At 47.1% G+C, this 27,512-nt stretch overlaps 1 protein-coding gene across 3 annotated transcripts in view; it reads right to left on the reverse strand.

Annotated features, from left to right (window-relative positions):
• Positions 1-735: 735 nt before the first annotated feature.
• The window catches only part of OTULIN (OTU deubiquitinase with linear linkage specificity), a 36,199-nt gene continuing 9,422 nt past the window's right edge, over positions 736-27,512 (reverse strand). For 2 of the 3 annotated variants that reach the window (XM_070357703.1, XM_070357702.1), the window contains exons 3-7: positions 22,580-22,674; positions 19,480-19,623; positions 13,369-13,494; positions 10,205-10,474; positions 736-5,678 (exon numbers count right to left, since the gene is read on the reverse strand). In XM_070357703.1, coding sequence (XP_070213804.1) covers positions 5,484-5,678; positions 10,205-10,474; positions 13,369-13,494; positions 19,480-19,623; positions 22,580-22,674 — 830 coding nt within the window. In that variant the 3' untranslated portion in view covers positions 736-5,483. The remainder of the gene's footprint in view (positions 5,679-10,204; positions 10,475-13,368; positions 13,495-19,479; positions 19,624-22,579; positions 22,675-27,512) is intronic. The other variant, XM_070357704.1, reaches the window with a different exon arrangement.

Consider the following 27,512-nt stretch of genomic DNA (forward strand, 5'->3'; position numbering starts at 1 on the left):
GGGGATGTACCTGAAGCCTCCGTGAAGGGCTTGCACCTCACTTCACCCCCATTCACCCCGGAGCAGGTGGCGTGGAGGCGAGGACTGAGACGAGGAAATGGGGTAACCGGCCCAGCTCCCCTAGTAGCGGGTGATGGGACTGTTTGACTGAATCCAGGCCCAAGACCAAATCTAATTTGGGGAGTGATCATGTCCTAGGAGTTCAGCACCAAAAGGTCTGTCCTGGCAGTGCTGGAAAGTTAAAGCACCAAACCTCAATCTCCAAGGTCCTCAAAGTCAGGCATTTAACCAGAGCAACACAGCCAGGCTTCCAAGTTTTCATTCTCTGAGTTTTTATTTTTAGTTATTTGTTTTTACAGTCCTTCGTGGCCAGACTTGCTACAGGAGATCGACAGCAAAACCCGAGTTGGCTTGGCCTCTGACAGTAAAGATGAGGATTCAACGTGTCAATGAGGCAACCTCCGCCTTGGAGGCAGGTGGGACCATGGTCCCAGGCCGATGGGAGCCTCAGGGGCACGGTTCTCAGAGCAGATGAGGTTTTTGACAAACGCTGACATCTTAAGAGTGCAAACTGGACACTCTGCTAAAACAAGCCAAGACAGACGAGGCGGCCAGGTTTCACTGAGTTCCTGTCTGCCTTCCCTAGGCAGCCTGGCCGATGGGGAAGGAAAACCGCCGCTACGGACAGACAAGGGGTCGGTATCCCCTCCAAATTCATAACACAGACTCAGAGGCTGTGAGACCAAAACATGTTTACAGACAATGGAAGCGAGAAGGGAGCTCACTACATACATTCACTTTGGCTTTTTTCCCACATTGAAATACTCAGAAGTAACCAACCCACAGACTGCCCTGGCTCCTATAAGGAGTACCATAGTTTAGCACCATTTGTGAGACAAGTCAAGGCATTTTTTCATTATACAACAGGTCTTGAGTACAAAAAAAAAATTATTTTGAAGTTCAGAACTGAACTCAACCACCCCTGGTTACTGGGAAAAAGACTGCCAAGACTGGTTTCATCTAGAGTCCCAGATCCTTTCCCTGGATCACCTGCATTTTGGCAATTTCACCCCTGACCCACACCTACACCCGAAAAATCAACAAGAATGAGACAAAGCTCTCATCAATGTTCTATTAACAAGCCCTGGCTATTAATGAGCACTCAAGTTATGGAAATATACAGATGGCCATGAGGTCAACGGCCTCGCCTTGCTCAGTCACTAAGTCGTGTGCCGACACTTTGCAACCCCTATGGACTGTAGCCCGACAGACTCCTCTGTCCACTGAATTTTCCAGGCAAGAAGGTGGCCATTTCCTTCTCCAGGGAATCTTTCTGAACCCCAGGGATTGAACCTGCATCTCCTCCATTGCAGATAGACTCTTTACCACTGAGCCACCAGGGAAGACCCCTGGAAACAGAGATAAACGTAGCAAGTGGTTTGCTGATAACACATTTCAATATAATTATCTCCAGACTTTATGACCACTCTGGAGAGTTTAATGATACCTACTAACATCCTCCACTATCTCCAGTAATAAATTTCAATTTAGCATGAGGGGAAAAAAAAGGCAAAAGGGACAGCTCACCTCCACCCTCCCAAACTTGTAGGGTCTCAGGCTCTGTGACCTCACACAGAACGTCGTGATTTGAGTGCAGACCATCGAGCAGGCATCACCCCGCCCATTCTGGTCGTGGCCAAGCCTACCCTACCCTTACAGCCACCAGGGCTGGGGGCAGGCAAACCAGTTTAGTTTTGTGCTTTTCATGGCTCCAAGTTATTCCCTGGATCAGTTACAAGTATTGATCATCAGCTGCCCATTGTCTCAGTTCACTGCTCGATTCAGCACTGGCTTCCTGCTCTCTCCAGGCCCTGAGAAGAGACCCCCAAGAAGGTTTTCTAAAAGTTCAGCATTAGGCAGTCTACTTCTGTTACACAGGGGGCTTCAACTTTAGAAAAAGGCATCTGCAGAATCCAGGCACAGAAGTGGTGTGCGCTGGTTCAGATTTTTATCCTTTTATTAACTTACGCTAAGGAGGTCTGTTAGGCATCCGTTTTGTTTTTCAAAGGCATTTTTTCATCTAGAATCAGTTCGTCACTCTTCAGTTCACTCCTTACTGTTCTTGGGCCTTTTAACACATTACTGACTGGGGGGGTTTCACAAAAACTAACGCCTGTGGCCGGTGATTTGTTATCTAAACAAAACTGAAACGTCTCTGGTAAGTTGGTAAACTTACTTGATATTGTGCCCTGACTTTGCTCAACTATGTGGGGACTCCTATATCTTTCACACACATTTCAGATTCACTCCAAACACATTCTTATTGGTTTTTAACTAGATACAGATCATTTAAGAAAAGGCATCCATGTATTTTTGTGTATGAGCACAAGCACAATTCCCTGGAGGTTTGTATTTCTGAAAATAACTTTCTGGCTTTCAAAGGGGGAGTACCTGCAAAGTGTTGCTTTAGAAAGAGAGACAGGAACATGATGAAACTTTAACACCACAAAGGAGACAAAACCAGGAGGTACGTTTGACATCTATGCTGCAATGTAAGGAAGCTGGATCATCAGAGGTGAGACAGCACCTCAGTTACCACCTGGAAGCCCTTCAAAAACGAGGCCACACACTCTCAGGTAAATGAGCACCCTGAGGTGAAGAGGGCAGAAGGGTAACATAGCCTCCTAAAAAGCAAAGCAAAAAACAAGCGCACAAAAACCAACAAAGGTGTTTTTTCTGACAGAGGGGTGAGATTCAAGCGGTCTGAGATTTTACTTGACAAACCCTAGAACTGGAGGGAAAAATAATGAAACAATACCAAGGGGATCTCTGTTTCCACAATCAAAGAAAACGTCAGACGTTAATGGAACGTACAACGGTATAATAGGAAGTGTGAACGGCTCTATGTAGAGAGCAGGGACAATCCTGTTCTGTGCCTTTAAGGTGTTTTCAGATTTGTTGAACTCCAAGGAAGAGGAACTGACATTTCAGATCAAATCCCACACGCCGAGAGGTAATTCCATGGAACTTGTTATTTAGGTTTAATGCACTTTAAATGAGCTCAAAGGTATAAGTCACACCTGTTCAAGGCAGGTATTTTCTTTCTGATAAGACCAGAGGGCTCCAAAATGACTGAACTCTTGCAATAAATCCTGGGATAGAAAGTAAGCAAAGTGTAGGTCCCACTACCTTCCTTTTTTGGAAACACTCATACCATTTTAGAGATCCCCTCTAAGTAAATTTATCCTCCTGAATCCATTTTGGTCTCAACTCAATTTCAATTCTACTGATATCACCCAACCAGGCCAAGACCAAGAATGAAAAATGGAATTAAAGCTCTGGGTAACTATAGTTGCACGTAGCAACAAAAAAATTTTTTTTTAAAGTTCGCCAATCATCTACATTTCCTAAAGTATTGTTTCTTTGAAAGCTTTTCTTCTCTGATGCTATGATCCCTCTAAACCTGCATGACAGTCTGAGAGTCTAATATGGCCTTGGGTCAGAAAGCAACTTAAATGCACATTTTTGAGTTTTTATCAATGGGGTAGTTAAGACCACAATTTTTGCACACACTCTAACAATATCATACACAGGAACAAGAAAAAAGTATGAGATGTAATCGAGCTACCCAGAAGCCCAGTTCAAGTTCACTAAGACTAGAACATTCTCAAAAATGCAGAGATCATGAGTATCATTAAACTCAACAGAGGCGATCTGCCAGCAGTTTGATGGACACAGACACCAACTGCCTTGTACAACTGAAGTGTTTGAAGTTGTGCTTTTAAACATGTTCAAGAATGAACTGGTAGGCATTTCCTTTTATAAGCTGCATGAAAATCATGTAACATAAAATGAAGCATCCAAGCCAACAGGAAGTCGTCATTTTCATTTGGCTTCTAGGTACCTTCTTATTATTATTTGAGGCACCATTGCATTTCACAGTGAAAGACAAAGCCTCTCCAACACATTCACGCCATCTAGAGTAAAATTCAATTCAAACACCCTAATGAGTTAAGTATCTACCAAAATGTGAATATTACTGATGAGGTAATGGGAGGAATACTCGTGTAACAGTCTGCATAGTCTTCTGTGTCCTCTGAGTTTTTTCTCAACCGAAAATTTTGATTTTTAAGTAAAAGCAAAACTTACATTTTCACAAAAGTTCTGTCCCTGGGGGCGGGGCGGGGGGAGGGACAACAGATTAGATAGCTTATCAACTACATTATATTAAACCACATAAAGATTATAATTATATAGAATAAAGCTCAGTACTTCAGGGTAACACCATCTCCACAAATACTGAGCCAATCCAGGTGCTGCTGATAGTCTGAGTGAGGTGTCCACATGCCACAGGGATTCGGGCCCTGATGCAGACAAGGCTCAGCTGGTCTGCCAGAGCCTATCCCCGCCTCTCAGGCACCACCCTAGCCTGTGACTGACTAGGCAAGGGCACCATTAGTGGCCAGAACACTGCCGACCCTGGGCATCCCAAACTCAACCAAGGGCGGGTGCAGCTCGGCCATGCCTCTGCAGACAGTGTTAAGCACGCTCTTGTACTGAAAACTTACTCATGAAAACCAGAGACTCCCTGCTGCTAACTCATCCCCTCCAACAGATGCGGGACAGGAACCTGGCGATGGAAGCACTCTCCAGAAACTCATCAATTGGCCTTGGTTTCCTGTGGTTTCCACTAAAACCACACATGGGTCTAAGCTTGACTCTGACTAGATGATGGTGAATCTGTGGAACTGCAGATGAAGGAACAGCTCCTGATCCCGGGGGCTCTCCCCCCGACCACCCACCCCCGCACCAGGCTCCCGAGCGGGGGTGTCCGTGACCACAGGCGCCTGGCACGTCCTGGCAGAGCAAGAGTCCTGGGGCCGCTGCTTCTCCTGCAGCCCCTTCTCCAGCCTTTAAGCAGCTGGACCCAGTTGATGCTTCTATTAGACACTCGGCTTACAACAGCTTTAATTAACATGTAGATTTAAACCATTACTGGGTGAGACTAGCAGAGGATGCTGGGCTGTTGGCAGGCTCTGCCCCCGACTTCTACCGCGTGAACCGATTGCATAGATGTAGAGAAAGGGCACCGCAGATGCTGTAACCATCAGAACAAAACTTACCATCTTTTAAAAAAAAAAATTGAAAGCCAGTTTACTATGAGAGAGCGCTTTGGACACTTTCTGTCCAGGACGCGACTCCTCTGATATAAAAGTGTCTGTTTTATGGAGGAGGTGTAGTTTGCACCTTTTAACAGGTGTGCTCTGAAGGCTCCCACGGAAACGTACTGCATCACAGATGAGGGGGAAAAAATCGCGGTTACTTGTGATTCGCCAAAGCTAGTTCCCAGAACATTCCAGTCTGGTGAGGCTAACCGGGCCCAGGCGTCCTCAGAGGTCGGGCTCAGGGACCTGCAGGCCCGAGGCCCCCGCGAGGGGCTGCCCGCGCCCCTCAGCCTCGTGGCCAGGCGGGCCAAGCGCAGCTCACAGGCTGGTCTCCTCACACACTCGGACGGGGACATTGTAGTGCCGGTCGTCCTCGGCGATCAGGGTCACCACCGGCCAGTCCCGGGGGGCGTCGGTGGGGTAGACCGTGATGAACTCCTCAGTGCCATACTTGGAGAGCCGATACACCTGGATGGTGTGGCGCACAGCGTAGGCCAGGAGGAACATCTCGACCTGCGGGGAGAACAAAGGCTGAAGGATGCGGCTGGCTCCCCGCTCCTGCTCTGGGGTCCCCACGGGGCACAGCGCGGCTTGGCCTGAGCCCATTTTCCTCCTGCAGTCCAGCCCCAGTCCTGCCGTTATGTGTGGGTCATTATAATCAAACACATCATCAAGAAGGGGTCATATGTCGTAAGGGACTTGTGGTTTGAATACATTAAGAACATCTCAACTTGACAATAAAAAAAGCCAATAACCAGTCTAAAAACTGCCCAAAGACTTGAAAAGAATAGAGCTTTCTCCGAAGATGACATGTAAATACCACTACGTACATACAAAGTCATCGGGGGAACACAAATCAAACCCACAATGAGACGCCACTTCCCACCCACTCCAATGGCTACAATCAAACAGACAGATGATCGCGGGGAGAGACTGCCTCGCAGGCACCAGGTTTTCTTTCTTTCAGGGGAAGGAAACTGTTTCGGAACTTGGCACAGGTAAAGGTCACACAAGGCTGCAAATGTATGGACAGTGAGTGAATTGTACACTTTAAAATGGTTACTTTGGTGTTATATGAACTTCACCTCAATTTTTTTAAAAAAATGTGGTAAGGATGTGAAGAAATGGAACTCTGAAACATTGCTGGAGGGGATATAAAAGAGTGCAGCTGCTTTTACAAAGTTTGGCAGTTTCTCAAAGTTTTAAACAAAGAATTGCCATGTAGCCCAGCAGTTCCACTCCTAGATTAACATATACCCAAGAGAATTAAAAACATATGTCCCGCAAAAAACTTGTACATGATGTTCACAGCAGGATTATTCACAATCGCCAAAAAGTGGAAACAACTGAAGTGGATGTATAAAATGTGATACATCCATACAATAGAATATTATTTGTCAATAAAAAGGAATGAAGTATTGATACATGCTGCAATACTGATGAATCTGGAAGACATTAGGCTCAGTCAAAGAAGCCAGTCATAAAAGACCACATATTATAAAATTCCATTTACATGAAATGCTCAGGATAGACAAGTCTGTAAAAACAGAAAGTAAGTTAGTAGTTGCCTAGGGCTGGAAAAAGGGGAATGAGGGTATGAGGTTTCCTTTAGGAGTGATAAAATGGTCTAAAATTAGACTCTGCAAATTTAATGGCTGCAAAACTCTATAAACATACTAAAATCCACTGAGTCACACACACAAAGGGGTAAACTGGTATGTACACGATATTTCAACAAAACTGCTATTTAAACATGTTACAGCAGACTTGTGGGGACTCAGAAAGGACCATCAGAAGCCTAATACTCGAACTATGCTCTACCAGGCTTGTTAGTGCAAGCTATCTGCAGTGGTTCAAGACACGTAAGTAACTTACCTTTCGAGTACAAACAACTTTTTTAAAACAGTTATCTTCGACCCTGGCTGACTCAGCGTGACTGCCATTTTTGCTCTTTCCTGTGTAACCAGTAAAAGGCAAGCTCCAAGTCAGCCGTGCATGCAAGAAAGTGGCACTCTGAATGGAAAGCCTCCATGTTTCTCAGTTTTGAACTGTTCAGTCGCTCAGTCGTGTCCAACTCTCTGCAACCCAATGACCACAGCACGCCAGGCTTCCCTGTCCATCACCAACTCCTGGAGTTTACCCAAACTCTTGTCCATTGAGTCAGTGATGCCATCCAGCCATCTCATCCTCTGTCGTCCCCTTCTCTTCCTGCCCTCAATCTTTCCCAGCATCAGGGTCTTTTCTAATGAGTCAGCTCTTCACATCAGGTGGCCAAAGTACTGGAGTTTCAGCTTCAACATCAGTCCTTCCAAAGAACACCCAATACTGATCTCCTTTAGGATGGGCTGGTTGGATCTCCCTGCAGTCCAAGGGACTCTCAAGAGTTATCTCCAATACCACAGTTCAAAAGCATCAATTCTTTGGTGCTCAGCTTTCTTTATAGTCCAACTCTCACATCCATACATGACCACTGAAAAAACCATAGCCTGGACGAGATGGACCTTTGTTGGCAAAGTAATGTCTCTGCTTTTTAATATGCTGTCTAGGTTGGTCATAACTTTCCTTCCCAAGAGTAAGCATCTTTTAATTTCATGGCTGCAATCACCATCTGCAGTGATTTTGGAGCCCCCAAAAATAAAGTCAGCCACTGTTTCCACTGTTTCCCCATCTATTTCCCATGAAATGATGGGACTGGATGCTATGATCTTAGTTTTCTGAATGTTGAGCTTTAAGCCAACTTTTTCACTCTCCTCTTTCACTTTCATCAAAAGGCTCTTTAGTTCTTCTTCACTTTCTGCCATAAGGGTGGTGTCATCTGCATATCTGAGGTTATTGATATTTCTTCTAGAAATCTTGATTCCAGCTTGTGCTTCTTCCAGGCCAGCATTTCTCATGATGTACTCTGCATATAAGTTAAATAAGCAGGGTGACAATATATAGCCTTGACGTACTCCTTTTCCTATTTGGAACCAGTCTGTTGTTCCATGTCCAGTTCTAACTGTTGCTTCCTGACCTGTGTACAGGTTTCTCAAGAGGCAGGTTAGGTGGTCTGGTATTCCCATCTCTTTCAGAATGTTCCACAGTTTATTGTGATCCACACAAAGGCTTTGGCATAGTCAATAAAGCAGAAATAGATGTTTTTCTGGAACTCTCTTGCTTTTTCGATGATCCAGCGGATGTTGGCAATTTGATCTCTGGTTCTTCTGCCTTTTCTAAAACCACCTTCCTTGAACATCTGGAAGTTCATGGTTCACATATTGCTGAAGCCTGGCTTGGAGAATTTTGAGCATTACTTTACTAGCATCTGAGATGAGTGCAATTGTTAGGTAGTTTGAACATTCTTTGGAACTGGAATGAAAACTGACCTTTTCCAGTTCTGTGGCCACTGCTGAGTCTTCCAAATTTGCTGATATGTTGAGTGCAATACTTTCACAGCATCATCTTTTAGGATTTGAAATAGCTCAACAATTTCAAATAGCTCAACTATTTCAAAGCTAGTCACCTCCACTAGCTTTGTTCATAGTAATGCTTCATAAGGCCTACTTGACTTCACATTCCAGGATGTCTGCCTCTAGGTGAGTGATCACACCACCATGATTATCTGGGTCATGAAGATCTTTTTTGTACAGTTCTTCTGTGTATTCTTGCCACCTCTTCTTAATATCGTCTGCCTCTGTTAGGTCCATACCATTTCTGTCCTTTATTGAGCCCATCTTTGCATGAAAAGTTCCCTTGGTATCTCTAATTTTCTTGAAGAGATCTCTAGTCTTTCCCATTCTATTGTTTTCCTCTATTTCTTTGCATTGATCGCTGAGGAAGGTTTTTTATCTCTCCTTGCTATTCTTTGGAACTCTGCATTCAAATGGGTGTATCTTTCCTTTATTCCTTTGCTTTTCACTTCTCTTCTTTTCACAGCTATTTGTAAGGCCTCCTCAGACAGCCATTTTGTTTTTTTGCATTTCTTTTTCTTGGGGATGGTCTTGATCCCTGTCTCCTGTTCAATGTCACCAACCATGCTTCTCAAGTGGTTGGCTATTCAACTAAAGAAGAACTTAGGCTGTTCAGAGCAACGTGATGACCCAACAAAGAAAGAGCAGAGTGTGGTGAGTCAACGGGTGACCCACAGGACAGCACCACGCTGGGTCTGTGGGTGAAACTCCAAACTCAACCTATCTGTTGAAGATCCAAGAGCAGGCTGGCTCTCCTGGCTAAAGTCTATTTTTAAAGGATGCTACCTAATACAGCGACAGCAGCCAAGATTAAACAGGACCCTTCAGAGGACTGCTTCCCAGGGCTTGGTTTCTTTCTGGAGCCAAGGGTTCTGGTCCCATCCACCACACGACAGGAGAAAGCCCAGGCTGAGACAACCATGGTGGGTATAAAACAGGTTCACCCTCGAGGGCTGGGAGGTGGAGGGAGGTTCAAAGGGGAAGGGACATATGTATACCCTCGGCTGATTCATGTTGACGCATGGCAGAAACCAATGCAGTATTCCAAAGCAATTAACCTCCAATTAAAAATAAATAAATTTAAAAAAAAATAGGCTCACAATTCTTCGGCATGCCTGACTTGAGTGTGGGAAGAATGATGTGATCTGCTTCTAACAAACAGAACCTGGTGTAAGTACTGGTGAGTGACTTCCAAGATTAGACCACAGAAGGCACTGGAGCATCCTGGCTGTCTTCTTGGACCACCTTCTGAGAGAAGCCAGCTGCCATGTCAGGAGGACATTTGAGCAGCCCTATGGAAAGCCCCACATAGTGAGGCACTGAGCCCTCCCACTGACCCCCAGTGAGGGACTGAGCCCTCCCGCCAACAGCCAGGTGAGTGTGCACCAGGCTGCAAGTGGACCCTCCAGCTGCAGTCGAGCCCTCCGGAGACTGCAGCCCTGAGCAAGACTCAACTGCAACCTCCTGCAACCCTGAGCCAGAACCACACAACGGCAGGGCTCCTGAGCTCCAGACCCACAAAAACTGAGGCAGTAGTTGAAGGCTGATGCTGCTGCTCTGGGTTAATGTACTCCCAAAGGCACGACTCACCTGCTCCAGGCCGCCAGTGTGCCCCACCTGGTTCAGATGGTTCCGCAGCAGCTGACCAGGGTCACTTGACGTATCCCGAGCAAAGAGAAGCACAGAGAAAAACGGCACTTCCCTTCCCTTCTCCTTATCGTCATAGAGTTCAATGGCTCTGTTCAGCATTAGGAATTTGACAGCTTCATAGAGGCTGTACTCCTCTTCTTCATTTGTGAACAGTTCATCACAAGCCATCTGCCTTGCTTCTGCAGTTCTCAGTTCAGCCAGGCTTGCCCACTATAATAAGAAAGTTACATAATAATTAAACTGTTGTTCTGAAAGTCCCTGGTAAAACCCCACACTATGAGCACAAAATTATTTTCAGAATAGGTAGGTGACCACAGGTCATGTACCAACACTCAGTATTCAATCTTCCAGCTCAAACAACTGTACTCTTTAGACCACACGCTTTCCTTATTCAGCTTTTCCCCCGGCAATCTGATACAAAAGTATACTGCACTAAGGACAAGCTCTAGGATCACGGGATGGAAATTTCAACTCTCGTATCTTCCCAGGCCAAGAAACGGAACCAGTCAATAAACAAATATTTGAAGGAGAGACCTGGTGTGATGATGCCCTGCAGCATAGCTGAAATCACTCCTCCCCTTTAAGGGGCTTATGGCAGCCGATACCACCCAGAAACACCAAGCCAACCTTATGACGTGAAGATGGGCAAGGAAGACTGTGACAGCTCCTGAATACCTGTTTACTAAACTTACCCTTCTAACCTCTTATTAAAAGCTTACTTGAGTTTCAGATGAATAAATCTACTCAGGAAATTCATATTGACTTCTGATTAAAAATAAAGGAGAGAATCAGGTATTCAAGGAGAAGGCGGCAACACAGGATGAGATGGTTAGATAGTATCACCAACTCAATGAACAGCAATCTGAGCAAACTCTGAGAGGTAGTGAAGGACAGGGAAGCCTGGCCTGCTGCAGTCCATGGGGTCACAAAGAGTCGGATACGATGTAACAACTGAACAACAACAGCGACTGAACCACAACAATCAGGTATTCAGCTAACAAATGCTAACTCTTTAAGTGAGGAAGAAAACCCTGTAAGTATAAGTGGTTATAAGTTAAGAATCTCTTTGTGAATAAGAGATGCCAACACAAAACTAATCCTTGTGTATAATCAGTAACTACTGGTCCTCTGCAAAACCATTAAATTTTTTAATTCAAGAGTACATTTAACTGGTGATAACTGTGCCACAGGACTCTGAAAGCTACAACATCTCATATTTTTCAGGAGTACACCAAGCTGGCAGGTGAGAGCACGGCTCTGGAGTCAGAGTCAGGATGGAACAAGGGCCTCGCCACCCAGCAGCTGCTGGCCCCTGCAGGGCCTTAGTCTCGTCGCCTGTAAAGTGGGCACAACCACAACCACGACGCCCTGCTGGTGTTAGAATTACGTAATACTGAAAACTTTAGTGTACAGCCTGGTACCTACGAGGTGTCGGCAGTGCTGGCCCAGATTATTACTGAATAATTGTAATGGAATAATTATGAATTGGAATCACTTCAGCATCCCCCAAATCAAGACCTAGTTACTAGGCGTGTCTTTACTAGGTGTAAGAAGCGACTTCTCAAGAACTTAGAAATCTGAGTTAAAACGGACGGGCAACAGTGGCTATGCTGAAGCCTTCCTGCTCACTCCCCCAGGCCAGAGCCCTGTGCTCCACTCGCTGCTAACCCAGGGCCTGCCTGGGGCGGCGCGGGGCTCCAGCCCCTCTAATCCTGTCTTCTGCTTCAACAGGCAACACAAATAGACCCCCTCTGTCCTTCTCTTGCTCCCACGTCTTTATCACTAGTCCTTCTTCAACAGTATTATTTTCCAGCACACATTTCTCATTTTTATAAATAAAAACTAGGCTCCAGGAAGTCAGGGTCCTCCACGCATTCAACAAAGTATTTCCCAAATGCCTGTTGTATGTCAGGCTCAGGGCAGCACTGGCTGTAAAAGAATGGACAGGACGGTCTCCTCGTCTGTGGTGAGGACAACCACAGTGACAATGCCCTGCTGGTCATGACAATTACATAATAGAAACTTCAGGGTACAGCCTGGCACATATGAAGTGTATGAAGTCTCTCGTGAGGCTGTAGGTCTCATGGGGGCAGCAGACCACAGTTAAGAGGCTGACAACTGGGGTGTGTGCTAGGAAGGGTCCTGAAAGACGATGCCTGACGCCGCCTGACATCCCTCCCTACTCCATCTACGAAGCCCGGAACAATGAACAGGCCCTGTGTCCAGGGTTCCTGGTGAGGAGAGCGTCTGGGCTGTTCAGAGGCCAGCACCCGAGAGGTCCATGTGGGCCGGCGTGCAAGCAGGATACCCCACCCGCGTAAGACAGCAGAGAGCCACGGAGGGAGGGTTTATCGACCAAATCACTGGGGCTCAGCTGACCAAGTGCCTTCTCACAACTCTGCTTCAGAGAAACCCTGAGGACCGTTTTCAAAAGACAAGTTATTAAATCTACTGCCCTGGACAATCGTTGTAAAAGAAAACATGCCTAAGAAATATGGACAGAATCTTAAAACATGAACATAATTGGGAAGAATTTAATAAATGAGTATTCATATCGCTGATGATATTGTACGAGATATGGACCAAGTGACATCCCTGACACTTGGCAGTATGACTTAGAAGAAAAGACTACTATTGTAAGGTTTGCTTTAAACAAAATTAAACATTTCACTTAACATGTCATCTCTGAGAGTGTATGATGTTGATACCTCTTCATTTTACCAAACACCTCAGAGGAAGAGTTTGTGTTTGTTTAGAATCACTTTGCGTAAAATCCAGCCAAGAGCAAGTGGTAACCCACCGTTGTTGCTTAGTCACTCAGGCATGTCTGATTCATGGCAACCCCATGGACTGTAGCCCATCAGGCTCCTCCATCCATGCGATTCTCCAGGCAAGAAAACTGGAGTGGGCTGCCATTTCCTTCTCCAGGGGAATCTTCCCGACCCAGGGATCGAACTCCCATCTCCTGCATTGGCGGGTGGATTCTTTACCGCTGAGCCACCTGGGCAGCCTGTAACCCACTAAGTGAGGACTAAGAAGCGTTGTGCTGGGCCAACTGGGAGTCAGAGCTCCGTACTTATCAAAGAAAACTACATGTTCCAAACCTTCTTCCTCAGTAAAGCGAGGGACTCCTTAAGTTTATCCACCAGGTCCTTGCTCTTCCCCTCAAATTTCAGTCCCAGCTTCCACTGCTTGATCCAGCTGTATTTGCTTATGAGCTTTTCTGGTAACTAGAGTTATCAAGAAACAGAAGAGAGAAAAAAGGTTAACATTCCAAACAGTCCATCGCACAAGCCAAGCTGTGAGAAACAACGTACCCTAGGAGACCGACCTTGTGGCCTTTGTTTCCAGAATTAATTTTTGCACATCTGTCTGGGTTTAGGTCGGAGGACCTAAATCTAGAAGTCAGGAGGTCAGAAACAGCCACTCTGCGGAGGGCTGCTAGAGTGACAAGGTGGTTCTGGGTGAGGCCCAAAGGCATGGTCTACCTTGCTGGGCTCCCGCCACAGCCAGGAACACTCCAGAGCTCTGTGTAAGGGTGTGTGAAGGCAGTGTCCACGCAGGTCTTGGCATAACCCACCCAGGCGCCAGCTGGGCTCACTGGCCCCCACCCTGCCACTCCCTGATGCCTGACTCAGGAAGGCGCTTTGGGTCTAATGAGATGGTCCGGAAACAGCAAAAACCTGCTCCTTTCCTGACTAGGAAAACAAAACCTAATTTCCAATTTTTACACTACCATCATAGTTTTAAGATGAAAAAGAAACAAGATGGTCTCCAGTTTAAGTACCTAATCAGTAAAAAAAAAAAAAAAAAAGTACCTAATCAGTGTAAGTAAGATAAAAGACTACAACTGCAAATAAGAAGCAAGGGTTAAGGGACCAGGCTGGCTGGCTTGTTAGAGAAAGGACACCGTCACTCGGCCTTTTTTCCTGGAGTGTCTGTTACTTTGTTTTCCCCTCATCATCAGTAGAATCTGGAGTCTGAAAGGCAAGCTGGGACAAAACTCAATCGATGTCAGCATGGGAACCCAGACTCTCCCAGCAGTCTAGGGTGTGTCAGGAGAAGTCCACGTTATTGGGCTGGGCACGGGCATGTCACCTCAGTGCTATAAAACGCAGAAAGGAAAAACAGTTCACTTCCAAGTCAAAAGATCATTAGAGAATGATGAATTCTTCCCTGGAACCGGAGCTTAACAATCATAAATACAGTTTTAAATGAGGCCGTATGTTCTGTTCTCCTGAATCTAAGACACTGAAGACCCTTCATGAATGATAACTCAGTTTCACCTTCTCGATCTACAGCAATCATGAGAAACTAAGGGGGTTTCATCTCTCCAAAGAGACAAAACCACTACAGGGACTGAGCTCCTCTTCAGCTAGTTACCACAGTGAGGCCATCTACACTTAACTTGCTCGTGGGGGTGGGAGGGTTGCGTTCTCACTTATCATGATGACAAACGACCCCCCTTTCCACCCAAGAGGAGCCCAGCGCTGCGCCCACGCTGTCCTGCATTTCAGCAACATGTGGGCGGTTCTCCTGCAAACCTTCTGTTAGGCCCTCTGGTTTCTCACCAGAACCTAAAATGCCCTCAAGTGGCAACACGCTGCAATCCCAACTGAGCACTAAGAAGCGCCAATGAGCAGAAAGTACTGGCTGCGCAGATGCGAGCTGGGAGACAGGGTGGGGGAAGCCCAGGAGAGCACGTGAGCATCACGGGACACTGGGTCAGGACCCACAAAGCAGGCATAGCACTCAAGTACTCGAGAGACCCCAAAGACCTAACTCCACAGAGGACCCAAATAAAAGTCCATTCCCTCGCTCCTTCCATGCATGGACCAAATTGTCGCTAGAGTAATTCTCCAGGGTTGTATACTTCTGGGAGATGTGGTGATCCTGGAAAAAGCCCCAAAATTGAGGTGTGAAAAGAAACTATGAGGAAAGAATAATGGGAGTTGAAATCCTTTACTCAGATTTAAAAAAAGAAGAAGAAAGAGTATAACTTTACATGCTTTTGGGGATCATGAGACACACGTCACACATACAAGGCTATTCCTTTACACTGCACACTCAGAGACTGGACTTCTCTTAAGAGTAAAGGAGATTTAAGGAAGAAACAAAATTAAAAACAGGAAACAATGATGGGAAATACTTAACAAAGTAGGCAATCAGCTTTGGTGTAATTTCATTTGTGACTAAAATATTTTTTAAAAGCCTATTTTCTCTAGCAAATGTCCATAATCCTTGAAGTCAGTACTATGACTAAAGGGACAGCATATACCGAAAACGTGTCCTTCCCCAAACTCATAATATGAGTTTTGATACGGTTTATCCTACTCTAAGCAAACACCGCCACAGGTCCCACCCATTCAAGAGACATTCTGAAACTTAACGGAACCCCTGTCCCAAAGGACACCACCTCTTGGGGGACCAGGTGCTGCCCAAGTTTAAGAAGAGCCAGAGCAAGCCACATCCAAGGTCAGGGTCAGATGATCTGACTACAGTCAACACCACAGAGACCGGGGTCTGGACGGAGGCAGACACAACACACAAGGAGCCCAGACCTGAAGACAGGCGGTGAGGAGCGGCCAGACTGTGAGACGGGCTGTGACGGCAAGGCCAGAGCAGCTGAGCAGTGCAGGAAGCGTGGCCTGGCCCTCCACCACCGAGCTCACACCAAGGGAGGCTCTCGGTCCTGTGCTTCCTGTTGCCCCATCATGTCCTGAAACCAAATGTGTTCCAGGAGCGAGGGACGATGCCAAGAGCTGTGGACAGCCTCTCCCCAGATGTGAGTACAAGCAGATACTGCCAGCTACAGGGCGTGGGGCTTCTCTGGGCTCACCGCACAGATTTCCTGATGAGATAAATGCATGCTCGGTCAAGGGACGTTTAGCACAGCAGGTGGCCGGCAGGCTGGGGCCGAGGCTAGCTCCAGCTCTACAGATTCACGTACAAGCTCAGGTGTCCCAGGACCTGTCTGACTCGCAGTGCTGAGGAGGGGGGTTGGGGTGGTCGCAGTCAGAAGAGGTCCTCGGCAATTCAGAGATTCCAGCATCGGGGGAAACGGAGACTGACTTGCTGTCAGACGGTTACTGTGCATCTAACAGCAAGCCCAGCCCATTTTAAACTCAAATCGTTTATACCAAGTTCTAACAGCAAGCATGGTTTAATTCTTATGATCGGATACGACTTATTCTAATTTAGTGGGAAGATGGACAGGAAATACTCAGAGACTTTCATAGCCAAACTCCTGTAAGACTTTCATGTTTGGTAGACAGAGTTAGGTATCAGCTGATCTGCTTGTTTTAGGCATGTGTGTTAACACATGTTGAGATGTGTCCTTACGACAGTTACACGGGGCTATCTGGTGATGGAGAGACCCCACTTCCAGGTGAGGTGGTCCAGGCACCCACCCTCCACGGCACACACTGCCAGTCTCTGTGGGTCTCTCCACCCATCTGCGCTCACACGTGGTTCCACCTTGACTTGTTCCAGTCACGCCACACCACCCTCTCACTCAGCGAGACCCCTATCAGGGCAGACTTCCTGAGGGAGGACCAAGCGGAGGGGCCGGGATGAGAACAGGGATGGGATGGCGGCCACATGCAAGAGCACGCGACAGCTGGGAGGGGTGAGAGACTAGTCTGGGCAAGGACAGCACCCAGTCTATGTGACCCTCCTGCGCTGGGCAAGGGCAGCAACCCAGTCTACGCGCCCCTCCTGCGCTGTCACCTCGAATAAGAAACATGAGGTGCACGTGCCACCTGCTCAAGACACATCACAAAACAGATCCTCCCAGGAAAAGGCTCAAATCAAGGCAAGATGCTGGGGGCCAAAAAGTTAACACAGGGACAAGTCTTCTGGCTGCAGGAGAGCAAGAGAAGTTTCATAGACTTTCATACGACACCCCCGGCAGGTATGATGAGCTTTTTTCTGACGCAGGCCTCCTGGCATTCAATAAAGGTTAGATGACAAAAATAATACCACTGTGACTAACTAATTAGATTATGCTCCCAAGAGAAAAACTCTACTGATTGGCTGATACATACAGAAAAGGGAAGAAATGAGAATGCTTGAGAATTTCCATATGACTCAAATTCAGCCAGGAAAACCACCTTAAAGCCCCACAACTCACACACACAACATATTCTCATAACCATCAGAAACCAAGCACAGTCCACCTAGACTGTTTTCAGTATGACAGATGACCCTACCCAGATGGATCCTGTCAGTAAAACAAAAGGGACATCGTGCTTTACTTTTACGGGGAATATTTTATATGCTTAACTACGTGGACCAGAGTTACCTGGAAATTAACCTGCACCAGAGTTTCTTGGAAAGTAAAAGAATTCTAATTCATTACATCAATTAAATTCATAAATCTAAGCAGCTCCTTAAAGTAAAAAGTTCAAAGGAAAAGAGCCTACACTTAAGAAGCACTTTATGTCACAAGCTGTAATTTAAGCTTTGGTTAGCAAACAGAAGTTAAAGCAAAACTGAGTGAGGTTGCTCGTGTTTGCTTCTCCAGCAGCGGCTCAGGTCCATAGGCAGGCTGACCAACATTTCCAAAATATTTCAGTGCTAATACTTAGCATAACCTGCAAAGCTAAAAAAGCCTACTGTATCAATTTCTTTTTGCTTCTTTATTGAAAAAAGAAATAAGCTAATACTGAGAAATCAGCTTGAGATGGCGCATCTGATTAGAAGAACCTCTCACAGATCACCTAGACACTTACACAAGGGTGCTGCTTTCATGCCGCTTTATAGAGTGGGTATCTCCAGGCGGACAGGCGGTATTCTCCACCCACTGGGCCTGGCTGTGCTCGGAGACTATGTGACACCCCGACCACCTAACAGATCTGCAATTAGCTGAGCTGCCAGCCAGTATCCTCTACAAGTCTTTATTCCAGGCAAATACTCCAGCTCCTTCAACTGTTCTCAGGAGATAGATTGCCTCGGGCACACGCCCTTCTGTCCCGAGGGTACAGGCACAGAGCTGCCCGCAGTCCCTAAAATGGGATCTGACCAGCCCAGTTCAAGACAGGCTGTCACTGCCTGTGTTAAGCAGTATTCCTTTGTTTTTTTAAAACTTTTTATTTTGTATTGGCGTATAGCCGATTAACAATGCTGTGAGTTTCAGGTAAACAGTGAAGGGACTCAGCCATACGTATACATGTATCCACTCTCCCCCAAACGCCCCTCCCATCCAGGCTGCCACGTAACAGTGAGCAGAGTTCCCTGTGCTGCACAGTGGGTCCTTGCTGGTTATCCATTTTAAATATAGTAGTGTGTACATGTCCACCTCAAACTCCCTACCTATCCCTTTCATTACAAAACAGGCTTCCTCATCACTGAGGCCATCACACACCTGTGGGCTGCTACTGGGCCTGTGATCCACTAAAATCCCGACTTTTTCCCCCTAAGTTGCTGGGGAGGCACGTCTCCCAGAGCTGACACTTTGGGTTTTGGTTCGGGGGGTTAAGACAAGCCCAAGATTTCCCATTTTCTTCCAATTAATGTCATATTGTGAGCTCCACTCAACCATGACTGCCCCCCAAGCTCTCGAGGGATGGTCTATCATCTAACCTATCGTGACCTCAGCTGACGTCCATCATGGATACACGACACAGGGGTAACGTGACTCCTTGGGGTGTCACTGTCAGGCTGCAGATTCAAAACAACTAACGAGGGCCAGGCATGGGACAGAGCCCCCAACCCTCCCCTCCCCAGGAAGCCTCCCCCAGCTGACAGCAACCATCTCTCTGCCGGTGTTGCCGCCCTGTCACGTACCAAGCCTATGACTCTCCTTACACTCTCCAGACGGTGCTGATTCCCTGAACTGGAGCCAGAAGCCCAGAAACGTGCCTTTGGAAACCCCAGCAGGTTCTCAGAGAGTATAATACAAAGCCCACTTGGTGGAGACTGCAACCCGGAAGTCAAACTGCCCTCAGTGCTCTGGCAAGCCCTAAACAAACCCCTGCTCTCTAGTTCAGCTGAGGCACTAAATAAATTTTATCATCTTCCTCCTCCGGGAAATAACAATCATTTTTGGTCGCTTCACTATGCAAAGCCATCCCAGCCACAGAAAGCTGCAGAAACCTGCGCGCTGACATCGCACTGCAGGCAAGCACCAGCACACAGCGCGGGCAGACAAAGGAAGTCTTTGCTGCAGAAACGACGGGAAACAGTGCAGACTCAAACCTGCGGCAGCAGCGTACCAGCGTGAGCTCCGGGTCCTGCAGCCAGGAGGGCAGCGCCGCCGGCTGACTCATGGCCTGGAACAGCGTGGCCCTCAGCGCACAGTAGTTATCTCCGCGGACTCGCCTGATGGAGGTGAATTTCTGAGACACCTCCTCGTAGCCCTGCGCAAAAATCATCAAAGAATTCAAATGGTTGCTACTGACCTCAGAGAGCGGGGAGAATTTTATTCGTGTGGAAGAAATGTGCCCCCGAAGCCCCCCACCCCGATCAGAGGAAGAATGGCCAAGTCTTTCCTGCAGGATATTTTAATTCCTTTTTTATTCATCAAAAGAAATTAACGAATGTTAGTATCGTACAAAATATCAGCATATGCAGCAGACGCAACATATTAGAACATATAGAATAGGACACTAAGTATTATTAAAATGCTGCTGCTGCTGCTGCTAAGTCACTTCAGTCGTGTCCGACTCTGTGCGACCCCATAGACAGCAGCCCAGCAGGCTCCCCCATCCCTGGGATTCTCCAGGCAAGAACACTGGAGTGGGTTGCCATTTCCTTCTCCAATGCATTAAAGTGAAAAGTGAAAGTAAAGTCACTCAGTTGTATCCGACTCCTAACGACTCCATGGACTGCAGCCTACAAGGCTCCTCCGTCCATAGGATTTGCCAGGCAAGAGTACTAGATTGGGTTGCCATTGCCTTCTCCATTAAAATGCTAGTTACCCCCTAAGTTGAAGTCGTATGTCCCTTTCTAAGCAACTGGTGTAACACTCACTTATTAATAACCAACAATCTGAAGGCTTTGGTCTGTGTTTAAGTTGACCCTAAACCCTTTCTTTGGAAGGAATGATGCTAAAGCTGAAACTCCAGTACTCTGGCCACCTCATGCAAAGAGTTGACTCATTGGAAAAGACTCTGATGCTGGGAGGGATTGAGGGCAGGAGGAGAAGAGGACAACAGAGGATGAGATGGCTGGATGGCATCACTGACTCGATGAACGTGAGTCTGAGTGAACTCCAGAAGTTGGTGATGGACAGGGAGGCCTGGTGTGCTGCGATTCATGGGGTTGAAAAGAGTCGGACGCGACTGAACTGAACTGAACTGAAACTCTTTAATGAGGAGACAGGAAAGAAAAGAGATGTACCCAGCTTATATGCCCAATCCCCCAGCCGTGTCTGACTCTTTGCAACCCTATGGTCTATTGCCCACCAGGCTCCTCTATCCATGGGATTTTCCAGACAAGAACACTGGAGTGGGTTGCCATTTCCTACGCAAGGGGAATCTTCCTGGCCCAAGGCTCAAACCCTCATCTTTTGCATCTCCCTGTGTTGACAGATGGATTCTTCACCTGGCTATGTCTCCATATTAAAAATAACACTCTGTCCCCCAAATTTCCATGAAGTACATAAAAGACTATATGTATTGTCTTGGAGGTGCCTGGATAAATTCTGTTTTTTAAAAAGTGGATTGAAATGTCATTATTATTCAGCCTGGAAGTGAAACAAGGAAATGAAAATTCTCGGTGACATGCTCAGTCACTCAAACACAGCCATCCAAACGGACCGTTTTGAGCACACTCCCCTTAAAAGGACACCATGAAATCCCAGGGAGCTGGTCCAGGCACCTGGCTGACTGAGATCTCTGTTGGATGCTGCTCAGGCCTCAGCATCAACTTTCAGGCTTTCCCATCTCACTCCCCCTTGACCACATGGATCTGTCGCTTGCCCTGCTCTTCCTCGACAGCCACTTAAAACCCTGTTTCCCCCTCAACACACACGTACACAAAGGAAGAAGTGACACCCTCCTGGGGTGGGGACCCCGTAGACAGTCATCCTGTGTCCAAGCACTGGACCCTGTCATAAGTTGTTTTCAAGATTCAAGTCACAGGATGATGTTCGAAGTGGATATAAAAGTATTTCTTTCCAATAATAAAATTCTGAGAGCTGCATTTCTGTTCAGTGGCCCAACCACTGCAATAGAAGGCCCATCAGGGAGACTTATGCCTACTAAATGCACCTCTTCCTTATGGTGAACCCCCAGCTGTCCCAAATACTAGTTCAACAGCAACTGCACCTTTCCAAATGCATAAATCACTCATGGGATCGTGCAGTACACTGTAGTCCATATTCAGTGAAAAAATCCAGAGAAGCGGGCCCAGCGGTCCAGATCTGTGGTGTACAAGGGTCAACTGTAGGAGCAATCTCCACCCATGGGGGATGCTGGATTCAGGATCCACCTGAGGGGGACCGAGAGGGGTGCTGCCTGACTCCTATGCGGCGGGAGTGGTGACCCAGCCTGGCCACAGCCCAGCGGGGCCGCGTCATGGGAATCCCCGACGTCCCACAGCCTTGGAAGAACTACCTTTGGGTCATCCAGTTATGCAATGGGACTGAGAGGGGGCAGCTCCTGGGGTACCCTAAATAAAGGCAGGAGCTCCAGGTCCCACTGCTAAGGGAGTGAGGGAGAGTCCAGGCCCCGAGGACTGGAGGATGTGAAAATAAATCCAGGTGGGGACAGCAGATGTAGGTCACACAAGGCTGTGACCTCACCGGCCAGAAGGGCATTTCAGCCAAATGCCCCCAAGGGGCCAACCCGTGGCTGGTCCAGCTCAGAAGAGCACACAGTCATTTATGCGTTTTTCAAAGAAGTCAAGTTGCTGACTAACTGATAATGATTTTGTATTAATACTGAGACGGCCCTTATCTTTGCAGTCTGTTTCCTCATCTCTAAAGTTAGAAGCCCTGTAGTAACACAGTCTAATGGCAGTTGTCGTAACTATAACATCTAAACATAACGGCAACCCACTCCAGTATTCTTGCCTGGAGAATCCGATGGACAGGGGAGCCTGGTGGGCTGCTGTTCAAGGGGTTGCACAGAGCTGGACACGACTGAAGCGAATTAGCATGCACGCGTGCATGGGAGAAGGCAATGGCAACCCGCTCCAGTACTCTTGCCTAGAGAATCCCATGGACAGGCGAGCCTGGTGGGCTGCTGTCTATGGGGTCACACAGAATCGGACACAACTGAAGCGACTTAGCAGCATACAAAAGGACATGCTAAATAATTACCTATGGTAGACTACTGGAAAAACTCAAATGCACGCATCCACGCGTCATACCTTTTTCATACATGTTGCTTTTTGCGTATTTCCCCTCCATTCTTTTTTGCAGTAGTCCATGATATCCATTTCAGGAGCTACACTTAATCTAGCTTCTGTGAAAGAATCCAAAAAAAGGGGTGGGGTGGGGGGGGGGGGGAATAAGGAGACAAAGTATGATCAGAATAACAGCACAGCTTCGTCTGAGAGTTCCTTTCTTGCTCACTGCAGTCCCTCCCACGTCTAGAATCCCAAGACTGCTGACCACCCAGTGCATTTAGTAGGCCACCACCTGACTCCCAGATGACCACAGAGGTCTCCCGCTGAGCCTGTCACCAGACCCTACCGGCCATCCCCCACACAGCAGCCAGAGTGGTGCATTCAAAAACCTAAGTGAGATGCTACCTACCCCAGCTGGGCTCCAGGGCCTCCCATCACACCTGGGAGTCTACTCCCTTCCTCCCTACAAGAGGCCCCCCTGCCCTGGCCCTCCACTGCCTCTCGGGTCTCAGCGCCCCCACTACCCACACCGACAGCTCCTGCCCTACCTGTGAGGTACCTGCTCCTCACGCTCTGCAGGTCTCTGCTTACCTCTGACACTGACATTCAATGTCAAAACATCTCACACACACACTCTCTCTCTCATACACACACACTCACACACACACACACTTTCACTCTGTTCCCCTTACATGGTTCTGCTTTTCTTCTTGGCACTGATCTACACCTGACATATTTCTTTCTCTGTACCCTGCCTCTCTCATCCTTAAACACACACACACATACACACTTTCACTCTGTTCCTCTTACATGGTTCTGCTTTTCTTCTTGGCACTGATCAGCACCTAACATATTTCTTTTTCTGTATGCTGCTTCTCCCATCCCTACACACACACACACACACACATACATACACACATAGCAAAACATGAGCTCCCTGAGGGCAGGGGCTTGGTCTGTTTCTCAGCTGTGCCCTCAGCACCGGCAACCACACTGACCTAAGTATCCTCAAATAATGTTCATTCAAACACGCAATAGTCTAAGCTTTGAGACCACATAGCTAGTGATTTGTAATTTTTCCACATCCATTATACAAAGAGATAACACCTCTATTACAGATGTATATTTAATAATCTTTATTTCGTTATATCCTGCTTTGATCCCAAAGGGCTATAAACTGTTGATAATCAGCCAGAAACTAACGGAGCTCTCAATGTGAGCTGAAACACAGGCCTGTTTGATTCTAATAACACATACCCCCCAAATAAAAGAGATAACTGATGATCAGACAGATGTTACAGTAAAAAATAAAAAGGCCTTAAGACTTCTCTTGTTTAACACACGAGGCCTGGGGTTGGATTATGTGGCCTAGGCATATGCACGCACACGTGTAGGTCTTTGTATGTTTTAGGAAGAAAGAGAGCTAAATTCCCAGGCATATCTTGACTTCCTTTTTAAAATATTGAAGAAGTAAATGTTAGCAAAGAAATCAGGATATAAACACAGAAGTACCTCATGGCATATTTACTCAAGAGGAAGTTGTACATAAAGATGTTATAGTCAACTCAATCCAACAAACACTGTGTTTCTAATATGTGCCAAGCACTGAGCTAGGAGCAGAGGCATATGAAGATGATAAAGGCCCAGATTTGGTCCTGAAAGGGTTTAGAGACTACTTAAGAAAAAAGGACCACAGGCCTTGACCCTGCAAGATGTGATGGATGTGGGATGACGGATGGAGGAGCACAAGAAGAACCCCTAAGCCCTTCCTGCACTTTAATAAGTAAAACAACTTTTTAAGACATAAAATGTCAGAATTGCCTATTTTAAAAATCTCATTGATAAATCCTTTCATAAGGAAAATAAACCTTCTATACAAAAGGGAAAATAACACACACACAGGTAACAAATACATTTATCTGTGCTTAAGTCAGGATTGGCTTAAAGGTGAACCAGACCTAGAGCCTAGACCACGAATACCACGGCTGCACAGCCAACCCTCAAATAAAGAGCAGTCACTGTCAAAAACACTTTGTGAGTATTTATTAGTGGAAGGAAGAGTTCCCTTTAATCGCTTTTCAACTCGCCTCCTCAGAAAGCCCGAGGAGCTACACGTGTCCAGAGTCGAGGATGTTCACTGGGACATGTTCTGCCACGAGCAGAGCAGCTTCCAGCTCGGGAAGGGCCCCCAGAGAAGAAAGTCCAGCCCTGGTGCTCTCCTCACCCACGGTCCTCTTTCCTGTGGGTTGGACACCCGGGCCCTCCACAGGCCGGCAGGGGCCCCATCTCAGGACTGAGTGGAGGAGGCAGGAGGCTGACTGGGCTCAGAGCCCAGGCCACAAGCCACAGTCCTCTGATGAATCAGAGGTCTGCGTGAGGCAGTGAGGGTGGGAAAATGGGTACTTAAACAGCTGCCAGCATCGGAAGTGCACCCCCAGTCCCATCCAGCTGGGCACTGGGAGGAAGACTCCAAGAGCCACTGCAGGCTGGGAGCTGGAGATGCAGGACGGCCTGAGCCCGACCTCAGGCAGCTTACAGTCTAAGTCAGCGTCTGCTCTAGTTATCTGCATGCTACATAGGCTGCTTACTGCCCCAGGAATGCACATTTCTAATGGCCAAATAAACTCCACCAAAAACAAATTCAAAAAACACAAAGGGGAAGCTGAAAAGCAAGAGTGGTCACCAGAAGCTGAAATAACCAAGAGGTTTTGTTCCTTAACCACCATATGGTGACCAAGACAAGGATTCAGACCCTTGGAGGATGCGAAGTTAAAACTGAACCCTTCCAGAATGCTGGGACTCTCAATCAAGAGGCTAGGGCAAGAATTGAAAACTTTTTCTCTAATGGGCCAGAGTGTAAATAACGTAGGCTTTAAGGCTATAAAGTTTCTGTCACAACTACTCAACTTACTATTCATGAAAATCACCATGTGCGATGTGTAAACTAAGGAGTTCCAATAAAACTTTATTTACAAAACCAGGTGGCATCTCAACTTTGGCCAGGGAGCTAGTGTTTGCTGACCCCTGGACTAGGTGGGGTCAGCTTCCTGGGTGGCACGAATGGTAAAGAATCTGACTGCCAATGCAGGAGATGTTAAGAGATATAGGTTCGATCCCTGGGTCGGGAAGATCCCCTGGAGAAGGAAATGGCAACCAGTTCCTTGCCTGGAGAATCCCATAGACAGAGGAGTCTGGTGGGCTACCGTCCACGGGGTCGCAAAGAATAGGACATGACTCAGGCTACTTTGCACTCACGGACTAGGTGATTAACAGAGAGCATGAGAAAACTTTCTGCTTTGACCTGGGATCTGCCTTGGGGACAGAGGACCTAAGATCTCATAACCACAGGCCAGCTCTCACACAGGGACAGGGTGTGACTTCACACCAGCTGCAAGACCCTGGGAACTCAAACCCAGAAATTCACCTGACGTGGCCCAAGGCAGGTGACTCCCGGGTGCACGGCAGAAACGAGACCAAACTCCCTCACACTCAAGACAGGCTGCACAATCTCTCCACAGACACACAAAAGCTGAACGTAGAACCAAACTCTGAAGAAACAAGAAGTAAGCAAAAACAGCAACTGGCATAAGTAGACCTGCCAGGATTTTCAGCTAATGGAATTATCAGGTCCAGAAAAGAATGTTTAAAATGCTTAAGGGAATAAAAGAAGAAATAAAAACTTGAGCAAAGAGCAATACACTATCAAAAAAGACCAAGCAAATTGGGAAGGAAAACAGATCTTTTCCAAAAGAGAAAGAGAAAACCTTTCTAAAGGAACTATCCAGAATGTAACAGAGGCCAAAAGTCAGAAAATACTTGAAAGGGTGTGTAACTGAGGGCCCTGGATAACTGAATGGGAGCTAGCAAACACCTGATTTGGAGCTCTGGAAGCAGTAAACAGAATAGGAAAAAGGCAGTATTTAGAGAGATAATGGCTGAGAATTCTGAACTGATGAAAACTAAGCATCTTCAGATTTTAAAAGGTAAAAACAATCCCTAACAAAGTGCTAAAAAAAAAAAAAAATCCGTACTTAAGAGACCCTGAGGAGAAACTTGTAGGACACCGAAGACAGAGAGGAGACAGGGAAAGACAGACTGCCAAGAGTCAGACTGACTGCAGTGTTTTCCAAGAGAAGACAGGGAAAGACAGACTGCCAAGAGTCGGACTGACCACAGTGTTTTCAACTATGAAAGAAACAAGAGAGTGGAATGAAACCTTCAAGGAAAATTAGAGAAAATGTATTATTCACCTGGGGTTATTCACGAAACAAGGTGAAGTCAAGACATTTTTGCAAAAAACGGAGCTGCTCACCAGAGGCCCATCCACAGGATGTTACATCAGGAAGGACAACGAAGCCAGAAGGACTGAGATGCAGGGTGTGAAGGGACCCGTGTTGCCTCAGACCAGAGCTGGAAGAGACAAGACCCCCTGAAAAGCACCTGTGTGGGGCTCCCCTGGGGACAGAAGGGAACCCAACAGAGAGCCCACAGAGCAAGCGAGGAGGCCAGAGGCCCCTGCAGACGGGGCAGGAACAGACAAGGGCTGAGGAAGCGCCTTCTCCTCAGACGGGACTGCCGAGTCCTACCATTGAGGTGAAGTGTGTGCAACTGCCGTTGGGGCCCTGAGACGCCTCTGAAGGCTGTGGGGGCCGGGAACCCGCGGGGCTGGACCACAACAGAGCGCATCATCTTCCCCGGTTACCACAGGGAGGAGTTCCGCCAACTCCCTGTGAGGAAGGCTAGAGAACTGTCTTCAGAGACCCCACCCGTATCTTCTGCTCCTAACGACACATCCTAACACTTTGTCACCAGCACCGTAAATGAGAGCCGGTTCCTAAACCAGAACATTACGCAAGTGGCGCGCAGGAAAACGCAGCTTGTGAATCATTCGGTGGCTCAGTCATGTCCGACTCTGCGACCCTGTGGACTGCGGCACTCCAGGCCTGTTGTCCTT

This window comes from Bos mutus, chromosome 20 (genome assembly GCF_027580195.1).
Source record: "Bos mutus isolate GX-2022 chromosome 20, NWIPB_WYAK_1.1, whole genome shotgun sequence".
In the NCBI taxonomy this organism is placed as follows: Eukaryota; Metazoa; Chordata; class Mammalia; order Artiodactyla; family Bovidae; genus Bos; species Bos mutus.